This window comes from Moesziomyces antarcticus, assembly GCF_000747765.1.
Source record: "Moesziomyces antarcticus DNA, scaffold: scaffold_v10018, strain JCM 10317, whole genome shotgun sequence".
Classification (NCBI taxonomy): Eukaryota; Fungi; Basidiomycota; class Ustilaginomycetes; order Ustilaginales; family Ustilaginaceae; genus Moesziomyces; species Moesziomyces antarcticus.
In genome coordinates, this window is record NW_014638992.1 from 394,687 (window position 1) to 410,681 (window position 15,995).

Consider the following 15,995-nt stretch of genomic DNA (forward strand, 5'->3'; position numbering starts at 1 on the left):
CTCTCATTGGCGCCCGCACAGACACTTTGCTTCCATGTGCTCCAGCCCTGTGCTTGCTTCCCACGTTCGTGCCTGACCATCGACCGTGCTCGCTCTCTCGGCCTTTCGCTTTTGTGAGCCAGCCCAGCTTCAAGGCGACCTTGCAGCTCGAGCCCCACGCTAGACTACAGGCCAGATTCATGCAACCCCAAGGCTTCAGAGAAAAGTCGGAGATAAAAAATAAATTTGATTTTTGCGAAAAGAACCCGCTGTCGGACAAAAAAGCCACTTCTGTCATTGGGGCACTTTGGCACTCTTGGCAGCGCCATTCGCCGGTCCGACCGTCCACAGACGCACAATCTCCGCCCCGCCGTTCTGGAGCGGTTGTGGTGGCAAGGGCAACTGACAGGAATGCCAACCCCGCCGCCAACCTGGTTGCACACTCGCAACATGCGGCATGGATTCGGCAATCCAAAGAGCGACCTGCACCTCTCCTGCATGCATGGCCCTGCGAGCACAGCAAACGTCTTGTACCTTCTTTTCCTGCCTCGCCGCCCTCCTCCCCCTCCTCGTCCTCGTCCTCGTGCTGTTCCACCAAGCTCGCCAAAAACTTTCCCTTTCCTTTGCGGGTTTTCATCCACCGCCGGACTAGACCGAGCCCGAACACTGCCAGAATACCCGACGGTCGGCTCCCATTCGCTCTTGCCATCCGCCGTTTACACAACAACGCCGGCGCACACCCGCAACTCCTACCGCCATTCGCCAGTCCTCTTTGTTCCTACGGCACTGTTGGTGTCGCGAGACCACGCCCGCAACTCGGCTCTTATCGTGCCTGCCGTCTTGTCCGATTCATCCCTCGCTTCCCATTCGCACCCGCAGCTGCAGCTCTATCSCGCGCGCGCGGACCCCATCTCCGGTCCAACCAGCCGCATGAGATCCGGCCCACATCGTTCCACGCCGTACTTGGCCTGCCCAATCAAAGCCCAAATTCCCAAGGCTGCTTGGTTCTCATTCGCTTTGCGCGTGCACTTTGCCTCTGCGGCTCTTGCGTGCTTTTTTCATTTTAGCCACTCCCGCACATCAGTCGCCCTCGCGCTCCTCCTCGCCCTTCGACCCTCGCCCCCCTCCCCTCCTCCTCCTTAAAGTGTCACCCGTCCTCTCCAACATCTTCCGCTCTCCCTCTCACCACCCGTCCCTTCCACCCCCTCCCTCACCATCAGCCAAGGTCCGCTCCCTGGGGAACATCCACCTTTTGGTTCGTTAGCCATGCCTCTCGACATTCAGGACGACGCCATCGCCGGCCAGGCCGAGGCCCAGCGCGATGCCTACGTCGCCGACGTCAAGGCCCACTCCGGCAAGGACGAGGCCCACCCCGTCGGCCACCTCGAGTCCGGCGTTCGCGTCAAGCCCGAGACCTCGGACGATGACTTTGTCGCCCCCACCGAAGATGACCTCGCCACCCTCCGTCGTGTGCCCGAGAAGCTTCCCTGGACCACCTACGCCATCGCCTTCTGCGAGCTGGCCGAGCGTTTCTCCTACTACGGCTGCGTTCAGGTCTTCCAGAACTTCATCCAGCAGCCGCGTCCCGCCGGCAATCGCGCTGGTGCCGGCGGCGCTGACAACCAGTCCGGTGCCCTCGGCGAGGGTCAGCAGGCCGCCACTGGTCTGACCACCTTCAACACCTTCTGGGTGTACTGCATGCCGATCCTCGGTGCCTACCTCGCCGATACCCGATGGGGCCGATTCAAGACGATTTGCATCGCCGTTTTCATCGCGCTCGTCGGACACGTCCTCCTCATCGTCTCTTCCATCCCCACGGTCCTCGACCACCCTGATGGCGCCATGGCATGCTTCGCCGTCGCCATTGTCGTCATGGGAGTGGGTACCGGCTGGTTCAAGTCAAGCGTTTCACCGTTGATCGCGGAGCAGGTCAACGGATCCAAGCAGTCGGTCCAGACGCTCAAGACGGGCGAGCGCGTCATCGTCGACCCGGTCCTGACCATTAGCCGTATCTTCATGTACTTCTACCTGTTCATCAACATCGGTGCGCTCGGTGGTCAGCTCGGCATGTCGTTTGCCGAGAAGTACGTCGGCTTCTGGCTCGCCTACACGCTGCCCACCATCGTGTTCGCGCTGTGCGTGCCCGTGCTCATGTTCGGCAGCAAGTACTACGTCAAGACGCCGCCTTCCGGCTCGGTCCTGGGCGAGTGCCTGCGCCTCTGGTCGTTTGCCACCAAGGGCCGCTGGACGCTCAACCCCATCGCCCTGATGAAGAACATGCGCGCCGACGACTTCTGGGAGAACGCCAAGCCGTCCAAGCAGAGCGCCGAGACCAAGCCGCGCTGGATGACCTTCGACGACGCCTGGGTCGACGAGGTGCGCCGTGGCTTCAAGGCCTGCACCGTCTTCCTGTGGTTCCCTCTGTACTGGCTCACCTACAACCAGATCACCAACAACCTCGTCTCGCAGGCTGCCACCATGGAGGTCAACGGCCTGCCCAACGAGGTCGTCTCGAACCTCGACCCCTTTGCGCTCGTCATTCTCATCCCTCTGTTCGACCTCTTCCTCTACCCCGCTCTGCGCAAGGCCGGCATCAACTTCACCCCGCTCAAGAAGATCGCTCTTGGATTCCTCACCGGTGCGCTCGCCATGGTGTGGTCGGCGGTTGTGCAGCACTACATCTACAAGACGTCGCAGTGCGGAAAGAACGCCGCGTCTTGCTACGATATCAATGGCGATGGCATCGCTGATCTCGGTGCCACCGGCAAGGAGGACGGCGCTGTGTACGTGCCCGCTCCGCTCAACGTGTGGATCCAGTCCGGTGCCTACATCCTGATCGCCGTCTCCGAGATCCTTGCCTCGATCACGGGTCTGGAGTACGCCTTCTCCAAGGCACCCAAGTCGATGCGATCGCTCGTTATGTCGATGTTCCTCTTCACCTCGGCCATCGCTGCTGCACTCCAGCAGGCTTTCATCGCGCTCTCGTCGGACCCCAACCTGGTGTGGAACTACACCGTGTTTGGCGTCCTGGCCTTCCTTGGCTTCATCGGTTTCGTGTGGGCCTTCAGGAAGCTCGACTCGCAGGAGGACGCGCTCAACCAGCTCGACGCCGGCGAGGTGCACGCCGTCGAGGCCTCCGAGTCGTCTCACCACGAGAAGGCCTAAAAAGAGGATCCCCCAACCTTGTACTCTATCCTTGTCACGTTGCTGCGTTTTGCTGCATTGCTCTTATCTATCTGCATGGGATCTGCCGCAATGGAACCAGATATACCTTCCGATTTACTTTGTGTGTGTGTGTGTGTGTGTGTGGAGTTGTGCAATGCATGTCGACGAAGTAGGCTTGGTGTCAGGTAGGACAAGGGCAATTGCTGTGCGGGTGCGCCGGAAGGACACGTGTTAGAGTCGTACAAAACACAAAAGCCGAGAAAATTGCGGGGCGGGGACCCTGACGGTTGCGTGTGGCGGAGTGAGAGAGAGAGAGCCACGTTGGCCGTTTGCAACACGGAGGAGGTGCTGATGCCGGCAACCTTCGCCAAGGTCGTGCGAAGAAGATTGGCATTGCCGCCCCAACTCGGCTCACCACCACCAATCTGTCGGCATCCTCTCGACACCGACCACCGCGCAACGCATTACGCTGGCGAGTCGCGAGCTGTCCTTGCTCTTCAAGCTGGCATCCTCACTGTAACACGCGCAGCCGTCTTCAACGCCCGAGCTGGTCTCGGTGACGGGCTGCCTACTGCTTGACGGGTCGCTGTCGCAGCGTTGATAAGGCCATGTCGTCGCCCTACACCACCACGCCCGATGCGCGGTCGCGCGGCAAGGTGCGAATGGATCCACTCGCCGCTTCGTCGCGCTCCGGCAGCACGGGATCGAGCTCGCTGCTCGGTTTCCCCATCCCCACGGACCTGCTGCTCGGCCTGCTGCTCAACAAGACGCTGCTCGCCTCGGCGGCGCTGCTCGTGCGCTCATGGCTCTCGTCCACCCACACCGAGACCATGCATTCCGTGCTTGCGTCCGACGTCTCACCCGCGGGGACCTCGTCCGACCTCACATCGTCGATCGGCACAACGATGGCGGCAAGAGCGGGCCCCAGCTCATGGGCCATCGCCACGCTGGTGTTTTTCATCGCGGCCCTTGTGCAGGGGGTGTGGTTCAAGGCATGGCAGTGGCTGCCTGCGGTTAACCGCGTGGATAAGCGTAGGCTGTCAATTCTCGCCGCCATCACGTTTGCACAGTTGCTCGTGTGGCTCATGGCGCTGCGCAAGCTGGATGCGGTCAACGTGATCATCTTTACGCAGTACTGCGAGATCTGGGCGGTGGATCTTGCAAAGAGCTTAGGGGGTAGGAGCTACGGCGGCTACACGACGCTCTTTGCGCTCGCCATCTCGTTTCTCTCGTCCATCTCCAACTCGGCGTCGCTGCCGTCGTCGACGCTCGAGTACTCGGCGCATATTCTCGACATGTATGCGGATGCAGATCTGCCCGACAGCCTGAGGCGCAATCGTCCGGCGGGGCTTGCGTCGCCGTCGCAGCTTCGTGCAGCTTCGGCGGCGGTAGAGGCTTCGGCCGCCAGCTTCAGCGTGTTAGGCACGCTTACTGGACACGCCTTCCTGCTCGTCTTTGCGCTGCTCACCATCGAAAGGGAGAGCGCGCTGCTCAGCGCGAGCAGAGACACGGGCGGTCGGAGGAGGGCGGGTATTGTGGCGACCATCGTGGCGTCTGCGTTTACGCTGCCGGCGTCGCTGCTGCTGAGGCTGTTTGGCTTTTCGACGCTCCCCTCGCTCGACTCGCTGCTGGCCTCGACGACGGGAAGCACCACGACGAGCGTGGGCCACCTTCCCGCCTACCTCGCCATCAGCTTCGGCGCGGTCATTCTCGAGCCACTCGTGAGCACCTCGATCGAATCGCACGCGTCCACCAAGGATCGCGTCGCGCACGGTTGGCCGCTCGCCGTGCTGGCGTCGTTCGCCATTGGCTTTGTTGGATTTGGCTATCGTCCGCTGTGGTCCCAGATTGTGGTTGCGCTGCTTGTGGGTCAGGCGCTCCGCACCATCCTCAAGAACTCGCCCGATCACGCTTCGTCGCGCTTCAGCTCGTCTGGCGCCGAGACGGAGGCGACACGGTCCGGCAATGTGGCGGGGAAGACGTCCGATGTTTCCGCGTTGCAGGAGCTGGTCGAGTCGATGTCGTCGGCTGCGACGGCCACGCGACGCACGGTCAAGGTGATTCTGGCCAACCCGGACTCGCGCAAGATCTTCCAGTTCCTCATGCTCAACCTCGCCTTCATGGGTGTGCAGCTGCTGTGGGGAGTGTGGACCAACAGTCTGGGCCTGATCAGCGATGCCATCCACATGTTCTTTGACTGCGCAGCCATCGGGATGGGCCTGTTTGCGAGTGTCATGGCGACTTGGCCTACGGATTCCACCTTCACCTACGGCTACGGACGCGTCGAGACGCTCAGCGGCTTTGCCAATGGCATCTTTCTCATCCTCATCTCGATCTTTATCGTGTTCGAGGCGGTGCAGCGCATCATCGAGCCGCCGGTGATGAACAGCAATACGCAGCTGCTGATTGTCAGCAGCATGGGTCTGGCCGTCAATCTGTTTGGTATGTGGGCCACCGGCGGTCACCACCATCACGGCCACTCGCACGGCCACGGCCACGATCACGGTCATGGGCATGGTCACGGACATGACCACGGCCACGGCCATTCGCACAACATGATGGGCGTGTACCTGCACGTCATGGCCGACACGCTGGGTTCGGTGGGCGTGATCATTAGCACGCTGCTGATCGGACAGTTTGGATGGACGGGCTTCGATCCGATCGCATCGCTCTTCATTGCCTTTATGATTGTGGGCTCGGTGATCCCACTCGTGCTCGAGTCTGGGCGCATCCTGTGTCTGGAGGTGGGGGAGCATCGCGAGGCTGAGATGAGCGAGGCGCTCGAGGCTCTGCGCAGCATCAACGGCGTCGTCTCGTACCATTCGCCGCGCTTCTGGCCCAAGGACGCAGAGACGCTCGTGGGCGTCATCCGCGTGCAGGTGGTGTGGCCTCTGCACGGCGAGCATGCGCATGCGCATAGCCATGATCACAAGCACGACCACGATCACAAATACGATCATAGACACGGCCACGACCATAGTCACGGCCACGCGCACCACGATCATCGTGGTCACGATCATGGACACGACCATGGACACAACCACGGACACGACCACGGACACGGACACGCCCACGCGAGCGAGCACGACTCGAGCACGGCAGCCACACCCGAGGCGATGGCGCGACAGATCGAAAACGTACTCAAGGCCCGCATCCACGGCCTGGACAGCGTTGCCGTGCAGCTGGAAAAGGTGGCGGGTGGTGCGACTGGCACAGGATCGCCCGGAGGCGCCACGCCCATGTCGGCATCGCCTTCGTACAGCAGCGCCTACGAGGGCAGCCCATTGGCTGTGCGCAGCAACGGCGCCCATGGCCTGTCACCCATCACGGCGCATCGCCATCATCATTAAAGCTTGACACCGTCTCTGTACGAAACATCTTTGCGCAACTCGTCGTGCTGTGTACAGTGAGCGGCTGAGCCAGAGCTGAGGGCGCAAAAAGTCGCAATTTGTTAGATCCACCAAATTGGGCTGCGGATGAGCGCATTTCGACGCTTGGGCCAGGTGGATGGCGGGCAGGGTGATGACTGCGCAAACCTCCACACAGAGAGCGATACCGGTTTACCACCATCCACTTTTTGGCAGCAGACGCTCGATTTGCCACAGGGGACTTTACGAAGCAACAAAGCAGCAACGCCATGTCGAACCAGTACTCGTACGGCGGAGGTGGAGGAGGCGGATACGGAGCACCTCCGCCTGGCCAGCAGGGCGGATATGGTGCGCCTCCTCCCGGTCAGCAGGGAGGGTACGGACAGCAGCCACCTGGTGGTGGATACGGCGCGCCCCCGCCTGGTCAGCAGGGTGGATACGGAGCACCGCCTCCCGGTCAACAGGGCGGATATGGAGCGCCTCCTCCGGGCCAGCAGGGTGGATACGGCGGTGGTGGCGCACAGCAGTCGTCGTACGGAGCGCCGCCTGGGCAGGGATACGGCCGACCTCAGGTGTACAACTCGAACACGGGACCTCCTCCGGGAGCGGATCCGCAGCTGTGGCAGTGGTTCATTGCGGTGGATCGCGACCGCAGCGGCCAGATCAACCCGCAGGAGCTGAGCCAGGCGCTGGTCAATGGCGACTGGACGCCGTTCGATCTGGACACGGTCAAGATGCTGATGAGCGTCTTCGACGTGGATCGCAGCGGACACATCAGCTTCAACGAGTTTGCCGGGCTGTGGAAGTACATCCAGGACTGGCAGGGCGTCTTCCGCCACTTTGACCAGGACCGTTCGGGATCGATCGACCAAAACGAGCTGGCGAACGCGCTCCAGTCGTTCGGCTACCGACTTTCGCCCAAGCTGCTGCACATCGTAACGCAAAAGTACAGTAAGTATGATCTCCAGCTCGGACAGCGGGCGTGTAGCGCGACCTGACACTGACGGCTGACGTGATGGATCCAGCGATTTCCGATTCTGCTTCGGGTGGTGCAGGCGGCATGGCGGCGAGTGGACCAGGCGGCAGGGGTGCAGCGGGCATCACTTTCGACCGATTCGTACGTGCGTGCGTGGTGATCAAGACGCTCACCGAGTCGTTCCAGCGCCACGACACCAACCGCAGCGGATGGGTGCAGATCAACTACGACACGTTTATGGAGATGTGTCTGTCGGCGCCCTGATAGCACCAGCCCTCGCGTTCGCTTCTCTCTCCCTTTTCTCGCTCAGTCTGTCTTGCGTGCTGGCAAATGTATGTGTATTCCTTCTGATGTCGTCGAGGCTGTGTGGCTGAGTCGTTGAGCTTGCGGGTGAGGCTTCTTTCAGAGTGGCCAAGCGATGCCGACAAAGCGTGCGGAAGGCAGAAAGTGCGAAAGTTGAGTGCAGAAACGCGATTTCGAAGCGGCCCAATTTTTCGACGAGGGTTCAGCAGGCGTCGGGCTTTGTCCGAAGCCAAACGGCACTTGGACGTGCACTTCGGACGAGCCGATGCTCACTCACCGCCATTCCCACCGTGCGAATGCTGTCGGAAGGGCCGGTCATCATCCTCTTCACCTCAGCTTGGGACCTGTCACGCCGCTCATCACAACTGCTAAAGCTCGCGCGGCTCTCCCGCACCGCATCCCGCGACTCAGCACCACCATCCATGTCGTCTCGGTGATCACTCGAAAATCCGCTGGATCCCGCAGTCGGGCTAGCTTTCCAATCATGGCAGCCGGGATCTTTGCCTCGCTCTTCGCTGGATCGGCGCCGTCAGACAGCCTCCCGCCTCAGCACCATGACTCTGTCTCTGTCGAGCACCCAGCATCAGCGCCCAAATCCGACTCGCCCAAATCCGACTCGGACTCGGACATCGTCATGGACAGCCAGACGGTCAGTGCCAGCGTCAATAACGAGGCTCAGGAGGTCGCAGACGTCGACATGCAGCTCTCGTCGCCGCCCAGCTCGGCGCCTCCCAGCGCACCTACAACACCACAACATCCGCCATCACGCCCAGCTCCGCCACCGGAACGCACGGCAGCAACGACGACCACCACGACGCAGAGAGCTTCGCGCAGGCGCACCATGCCCGCACGTCTATCCCAGGTATCCTCGCTCCTCGCTGGATCCATGCTCGAGGAGGAACTGCTCATGCTCGATTCAGCTCCTTCACCATCCTCTTCTGCTTTTCCGCACAACGGGTCATCTGCACCGACATCCTCCAGCGGAGCAGGCGCACCCGTCCTGGACCGCCCAGCCTCCCGCTCTCACGTCGCCAACCCAATCTCGATCATAGTGCTCACCTCCGACGCAAAGCTCATCGAAAGCGCAATCTATCCGCATGCGCCAACACAGCCCGCCATTCCGTTACCGCATCCCACGAGCATCAAGCGCGAGGCACAACCCACGGACCTCTCCTCGTCCACGCCGCCAGCCAACCAGCCTGCATCATCGGCGTCATCCTCGATCGTCTCCACCCTGGCCATCAAGCGACAGCAGCTCATCGAGACGCCCGACTTCAGGCCGCGCGACGACACCCTCTACATGCCCAAGACGCGCGGCCTCCGCTCCGAAGCCGCAGAGGACACCTCCGACGCCGCCTACGAGCGTCGCCATCGCAAACCAGAGACGGCCGAAAAGAAGCAGAGAAAGGCAGAGGTGGATCGGCTCGCTCGCGACCGTCAGAAGCTGCTCGCACGCATCGACCAGATCAAAAACGCAGATGCGCGCATGCTCCAGCCTATCGTCATTGCGAGAGACCAGGTACGGGCAGAAGCCTCCACCGAAACCAAAGAGCCCAAGCACGACTCCCCTTCGAGTCGTAAGCCGCTCCATGATCGCGTCGAGGATCTGCGACGCGAGCTGCTCGCCGATGCATACGATACGCTCAAGCGCTACGACCTGCTCCTCTCCACCACCGACCATGCCAAGACCGCCTCGCCCGCGGTCCCGACCTTGCCCACCAAACCGGAGCCCATGGCCCGTACGTCCACTTCGGCGTCCAACGAAGATGGCGGTGCGCGCAGCGAGTCGCCAAGGCTCAAGATCCGCATCAAGCGCGGTCAGGCCACCTGGGACACCTCGGAAAGCCCCAGCGACACGTCGAAGAGATCGTCGATCGCGCTCGGCAAGGCGGATGTATCGCGCAGAGTCAGCTCGCGCCAGCCAAAGCACAGGGTCGACAGTCTGCCCACCCCGCTCACCGCCGCCGCCTTCGAGGAGGCCCAAGACAAGCGGCGCAAGCGACGCAGACTTTCCAGCTCCAACGTCGATGATAAACGGCAATCACAGACGGAAGCGTCCATGTTGAAAAGGCGCAGCAGTCCAGAGACCACGCCTCAACAAGACAACGGCGCCGCTTCTTCCGCACGGACCAGTGGTCGCCCGCAGCGCGCCGCTGCCGCTGCGGCTGCCGTCGCCTCGGCACGCCAGCGCCAGAATGCCGAGCGCTCCTTTTCCGATCTCGAGTACGACGAGGTCGAATCCGTGCTCGATCTCGCCGACCGCTCTTCCACAGCCACTCCGAGAAAGGCGTCGACAAGACGCGACAGTCTCAGCCTTCGCCGATCCCCGCTCAAGCCTCGTGAGCACCGATCTGCGTCCGAATCATCAACGACTTCGTCTGCCTCGTCGTTCGCGTCGTCCATCGGCTACCTGGGTCCCACCATCCCCGACACGGGCTCGCTCAAGGTGTCGTCGTCGCTTAGCGAGATCCACGCTGCTGATCCAGACGCGACTCTCGGGCCGGCGGCAAGTTCGTCGCCCTCCAGACTCGACGCGGGCGTCGAGGTTGCCGAAGCTTCAGTGGACAGCAAGGAAGAGCTTGAGGAGGATCCAGATGCAACCGATTCCGACTCGGACCGCGAGATTGCCAAGCGCGAACGAGGGCGTGGGTTTGCGGGTGCACTGACCGAGAGCGAGGCCGAGAGCATCCTCGCCGCTTTTCTCGGCACCACGCCCGGTGGCAGAAGCGGTCAAGGCGTGCCCGCAGTCAAGGCTCCTGCGCCCATGGCCACGCCTGCGCCTACATCCACTCCACGCCCACCGCAAAGCGCTGCACAGTCAACACGCCGTTCCACCCGGCGTGAAACCACACAGTCGTTCGGAGAAAAGCTACCCGACGTCCTCACAAAGGCGGCGCAGTTCGACTTTGCCGTCATGCAGTATCTGCGCTCCATCGAACGTCCGCGCCCAGCGTCCACGCTGCAGCCCAAGCAGCGCTAGCAAGCTCGAGCCCGACTCATCTTTCCTCCCTCCTCACTTTCGCTCTCGGACTCATTTTGCAACAGCAGGAGGCTCCTTTAATTCATTCTTCCCCGGGTCTTTCTAGGTGGCATAGGGACGAGCGGATCGGGGCGATCAGTGGCCCTGTTTCATGGCCCAGATCTCGAGCTTGCGCAGCAGACCCTTGAGGTTCTTGCCGCCCTTGTTCGAGTTGGCTTCGAGCCAGGCGTGCATGTTGTCGAGGCACGACTCGAGCTGAGCTAGGACGGCGGTCTTGTCGAGCGCCTCGGGTTGGCCGTCGGCAGAGCGCGGTTTGGGGTTGAGGCAGACGTGGAAGAGGCTGTTCCACAGCTCCGACTGCCAGTATCGCTTCATGGGGCTGGTGAGTTTGTAGACGTGGTTGTCGTGGCTCAGGTCCATGTATCGACCGAACAATAGGCAGTGGGCGATGGCAGCTACACCGAACCAGTCGGTTTCGAATGTGAAGCTCTCGCCACGACGCATCTCGAGACAGTCCTTGGCATCCGTGTCCCAATCGGCAATAAACGCCTGCGAGGGGTCGTCAAAGGCAGTCAGGTCAATGGCGCGGCCAAAGTCAATGAGCGTCAGACCTTTGCTCGCCCATCCAGCCGAGCCATCGCGCGCGTAGAGGTTCGACCACGCACTCGCCGGTGAGACGTCGCCAAGACGCAAGAGACAGTTGTCGATCTTGAGATCGCCGTGAATCACGCCCGCACGATGCATGCCCAGCACAACGCGCAGCAGCTCGGTGACGAAAAACATGGCCAGCACCTCTTCGAGCCCAGCGCCTCCACCTGTCGTATCGGCACCCGACGAGCCGGCGGCCGCAACACCCGCACTGACGGCGTGGTTGACCACATCGAGCAACGTGCCCTTCTCGCCCAGGTCGAGCATGAGGAACGACGCATCCGAGTAGCAGTACAGCTTGCGCGCCGCAATCACCGAAGGCTGCAGTGCAGCCGGCAGACGCAGCTGCAGCTGGCTCAGAATGTGGAACTCCCACCGATTGGCGGGCGCCTCCACCTTGATGGCCACCTGCTTGCGTCGGTCCGCGTCGTCATCCTCGTCGTCTTCCTCATCGTCGTCCGCGTCGACATCGTCGCGATCGGCGCTCCTGTCCGCAGCCTTGGCTGTGGCAACCGAGTCCACATCGTAACCGAGAAAAACGGCGCCATAGCCTCCCTCTCCGAGCTTGCCTCGGATCTCGAACGCGTTGCCGCCAATCTCGACCTGGAAGGGCGAAGACAGCATGCCCGTGCCGTGGAACACGGTACCGCCCATGCTCTTGCGCGTCATCTGGTTTGAGGCCAGGCTCGACTTGCACTTCTTCTGCAGCTGTTCGAGCAGGCCGTCTGACATGGTGCCAGCCAAGCCAACGAATCCCGGTCGGCTCTCGACTGGCTCGTCGAGTCGTGCCAGGATCGCATTGAGTACGTCGGGATCCACGGGCGAGCACGGGTTGGGCGGGCAGAAGCCGGCGTCTTTGGGCGCACATTCTTCCAGCTGCTCTGGCGCCTGCTCTTCGGTCGCCGCCCGGTCCTGGATGACGAGCGACTCGTCAAAGTCGCCCTCGCTCTCGTCGCCCTCCTCTCCAGCTGGCACGCGGATGGTGAGGCCCTTGGTCAGCTCGAAGCTCGCCTTGTTGGCCGCGGTCCATGCAGATCGATTGGCGTCTTCGCCCGACGTGGACGCGAAGCTGCGTTCGTCTGATGCACCCTGCGAGTCGTCGGCAAGATTGGCATCCTCAGCGGGGGCAGCGCCGCGCGGAGCGATCGGGCCGCTGATCAAGATGTCTTTGGCGCCGCCGTTTCCATCGTATTGCTCGTCCTCGTCGTCCTCGTCATCGTCGTCATCCTGTTCCGTCGCGTGCCACGCCTTGAGCGCAGGACCGATGGCGGAACGCGTGGCAGTCCCGGGCGTACGCCCGTTGGTGTAGCGTGTGAACTCGTACGTCGCCTCGGTGATCGGCGTGAGCGGCTGGAACTGCGGCCTGAAGAGATGGTCGTTGCCCTCATAGCCGTCAGCCGCATCCGGATGGCCATCGATGGGCTCGCCGTTCTCGTCCACGGCGTATTGCTCCTCCTCATCTTCCTCCTCCTCTTCTTCCGCCATAGGCTCGACCCATCGGCGACTAGCCGACTGGCGGCTGGCCGGCATAGGCGTTGCTAGCACGGCTGGGTTGTGATCAGCATCGGCCACGGATGCAGCAGACGGACGGGGTGGAGAGCTGGCTTCAACAGTCTGTTGCGGCTCGTTGGGTTGAGCCTGCTCTTCGGGGGCGCGAAGCTCGCTGTACTCGTCGTCCTCTTCGTCCTCCTCGCGATAAACGGGCTTGGCGCCTAGGGGTGCTGGTGCGGCCGTCTTGGATGCGAGCGGCGTGCGCATCGGTGTGGCGCCACCCAAGCCGAGCCTGGGAGCCTGCGCGCCCGGAGTACGGGAGGGAGTGGCACGCACGCCGGCGTTCTCATCGTGCTGGCCCGCAAACTTGGCGAGGAGGTGGGGTCGTGATGACGGCGTCGGCGTGGGCGGCACATCTGCCGCCGAGCCGAGGCTGACGCGCATGTGCGCTGGGCGGGAGACGCTGGAGAGGGGCGCGAGGTAGTCGTCATCCTCTTCGTCGTCGTCGTCGTCGTCTTCGCTGCTGTCTTCGTCCGAGTCGCTGTCTTGGCCATTGAACATGTTTTCCACCTCGAGCAGCGTGGCCTTTGTGACAAGGGTCGGGCTCATCCTGGTCTTGGTGGTGTTGTCGCCATCACGCTTCTTCTTCTTCTTGAGTCCCGGGCGAAGGTTGAGCGCGACTGCGTTGGCGACAGAGTTGTCCGGGTCAAAGACGTCTCTGGAAGGGAACATGCCCGTAGTCTGATCGATCTGAGCGGTTTCCGTGGGCTCGGGTTCCGCACGCCGTGACGAGGAGGCTTTCGGAGCATTTTTGGGCAGCCACTGTCCGACGAGCTGGTCGAGGTGTGTCCACGGGTCGGAGGCCGATTCGAGGGATGCGGCCGGCTCCCATCCTTCTACGAGGGCGGGAAAGCCTCGTGCGCGTGCCATGAGCTCTTCCAGCGTCAGTTCGCTCTGCCAGCCGTTGCGAGAGAAGAGGGCTTGCTGGGCGTCGGATCGAAACGAGGGATACATGTCGGCCACCGGAGCAGCGTGCTTCTCTCGCTTGGTCCCGGCTACGGGAGCTGCAGAAGCTTGGGCGCTCGACTTGCTGGAAGAGGAGCTGGCTTGCGTGGATCGCGAGACGGTGGTCTTTGTGCGGTGGCGCTCGCCATGCGAGCCAGAGCTGGACGAGGAAACCTTGCGCGAGGCGGACGCACTGTCCGAATCGGGGCGCAGACTGGCGGGGTCGGGGACGCGCTTTGCATCTTTATCCCAGTAGGCAAAAGGGTCGCTACGAAGCAGATCGGTCTCGCTGGAAGCCTGTTTGCGGCCGAGGCCAGCCGCGTGCTTGGCAAAGTGGTCCTTGGGACTCAGCACACCTTCGGGTTTCGGGGTGGCTGGGACTGGGTTGGCTTCGTCATCGTCATCATCGTCGTCGTCGGAATCTCTAAAGACGGCCAGACCGGAACCAGGCTTTTTGGAAACGCCGCCCGAAGCTCCAATCTTGAAGCTCTTGGCGCCGGCAAGACGATCCGCCTGTACGTTTTCCTGGTTGCGGGACGCGACGGTGCCGATATCTTCCCAGCCCTTGGTGCTGCTTGCGTGCGGCCTGGATGCCGAAGCAGGTGCGCGGTCGTCGTCGTCGTGGAAGACGTTGAGTCTGCGACCGTTGTTGGTGGAGGGAGTTGGAGTGCTGTTGCCGATCGCACCGATGGTGGCGCCTGCGCCTCTGAGGACGTTGGCGGCGTGGCTACGGGCGGGACCGGAGGCGGCTTCCTTCTGACCGAGCATGCTGCGTCCAGCGGTGACCATGGCCGCTTTGAGAGCATCGGCGTAGTTGACGACGAGGCCAGCGGCGGAGGAGCCCGGCGCGTCTACGGAGGACTGATGACCGAGGATGATGCGTGTCTTGTACTCTTCGTACCTGCGCTTGATGCGGTCGATGGGGTTGGCTCTGCGTGCGATGCCGAGCTTGTACATGGCATCCGCCTCGTCGTACATGCGCTGTCCCTCGAGGACGACGGCGAGCTCCTCGTAGAGGCTGGCGAGTTTTGTGCCGATTTCGTTTGCGAGGAGGAAGTTGTAGACGTCGCGGGCGCACTCAACATTTCTGGCGTAGAGGATCCAGAGACGCAGATACCTGGGGTCGTTTGTATACTGCTCCGAGTCCTTAAAGTGGCGCGTGGCACGTTCGAGCAGGGGGATGAGGCCCGAGTCGTGCGTCTGTCCGGAAGGGTAATTGTCGATGCACCACTTGACGTACTTTGTCCAAGCGTCGAGAGGGTCGTCGGAGTCGGCGTTGTCTGCGGAGGTGACGACGCTCTCGTGCTCTGCGCGCTGCTGGGCGAGGAGCGCCTGCCTCTGCTTGTGCTGCATGCCGAGGGTGTTGGAGAGTGCGTGTGCGGATCTGCCCTTGGCGAGGGGCTGTACGTTTTCCTTTTGGGACTCGATGGCGCGGAAGTCGATGATAGGAGTAGAGGAGGTCTGTTCGATCTTGGATCCGCCAGGTGTGCGGAGGGGAGTCTTGTGTGGCGTGACGCCCAAGGCCAAGGCGTTCTTGGACGAGGGCGTGGTCGGAGCCTTGCGCGGCGTGACGGCGGGCGGACCCATGCTGGACGTACCTCCGACCATGATGGGCAGCGTGCACAGCCGGACGATGGGTGTTCTTGAGGAGGATGTGGGTGAAGGAGAAGGGCAAAGGTGACGATGGGCTCCTCCTTCCCAACGGCTATGCTGCGCCGTGCCATGCGGTGACTTTCTGCGGCTTTTTCGAGTGTTGGTGCGCGTTTGTTTGGTGCTGCGCGCCGGGTGTTGCTTTTGGCCAGCCTCCACCGCGTGCGGTCACGTGAATTTTCACCTCCACACCAGAAATTGAGAAGCGGCGGCAAATCAGCTAAACGCGACACGCCGTGCTGCTGCTGCTGCTGCCCACAAAGCTGGAGCGGCGAGGCACTCGTTATGGACGCACGCACGGACAGGCAGCAAGATCCATAAGACCACCCTCTCATCCATCGACTTGCGCATCCAAACCTGGCACTCTCGACTCTTCGACTGGTAATGCTGGCTTTGGCTGCTAGACTCCGCACTCGCTCGCTTCTGTCTA

The 15,995-nt window shown here is 62.2% G+C and overlaps 5 protein-coding genes across 5 annotated transcripts; 4 read left to right on the plus strand and 1 right to left on the minus strand.

Moving 5' to 3' along the window:
- Positions 1–429: 429 nt before the first annotated feature.
- On the plus strand, positions 430–3,144 carry PAN0_018c5723 (PTR2-domain-containing protein; the record flags this gene model as incomplete). Its single annotated transcript, XM_014798951.1, has 3 exons — positions 430–895; positions 1,047–1,204; positions 1,264–3,144. The coding sequence occupies 3 exons, from the start codon at positions 430–432 to the stop codon at positions 3,142–3,144; spliced, it is 2,505 nt and encodes an 834-aa protein (XP_014654437.1).
- A 608-nt stretch (positions 3,145–3,752) lies between these two features.
- Positions 3,753–6,494, plus strand: PAN0_018c5724 (CDF-like metal transporter; the record flags this gene model as incomplete). The annotated part of the gene is made up of 1 exon (XM_014798952.1): positions 3,753–6,494. One exon carries the CDS (start codon positions 3,753–3,755, stop codon positions 6,492–6,494), a length of 2,742 nt encoding a protein of 913 aa, XP_014654438.1.
- Positions 6,495–6,781: 287 nt separating this feature from the next.
- On the plus strand, positions 6,782–7,752 carry PAN0_018c5725 (EF-hand; the record flags this gene model as incomplete). The annotated part of the gene is made up of 2 exons (XM_014798953.1): positions 6,782–7,463; positions 7,538–7,752. The coding sequence occupies 2 exons, from the start codon at positions 6,782–6,784 to the stop codon at positions 7,750–7,752; spliced, it is 897 nt and encodes a 298-aa protein (XP_014654439.1).
- Positions 7,753–8,056: 304 nt separating this feature from the next.
- PAN0_018c5726 (uncharacterized protein) lies at positions 8,057–10,771 on the plus strand (the record flags this gene model as incomplete). Its single annotated transcript, XM_014798954.1, has 1 exon — positions 8,057–10,771. One exon carries the CDS (start codon positions 8,057–8,059, stop codon positions 10,769–10,771), a length of 2,715 nt encoding a protein of 904 aa, XP_014654440.1.
- A 135-nt stretch (positions 10,772–10,906) lies between these two features.
- PAN0_018d5727 (BUB protein kinase) lies at positions 10,907–15,523 on the minus strand (the record flags this gene model as incomplete). The annotated part of the gene is made up of 1 exon (XM_014798955.1): positions 10,907–15,523. One exon carries the CDS (start codon positions 15,521–15,523, stop codon positions 10,907–10,909), a length of 4,617 nt encoding a protein of 1,538 aa, XP_014654441.1.
- Positions 15,524–15,995: the final 472 nt, after the last annotated feature.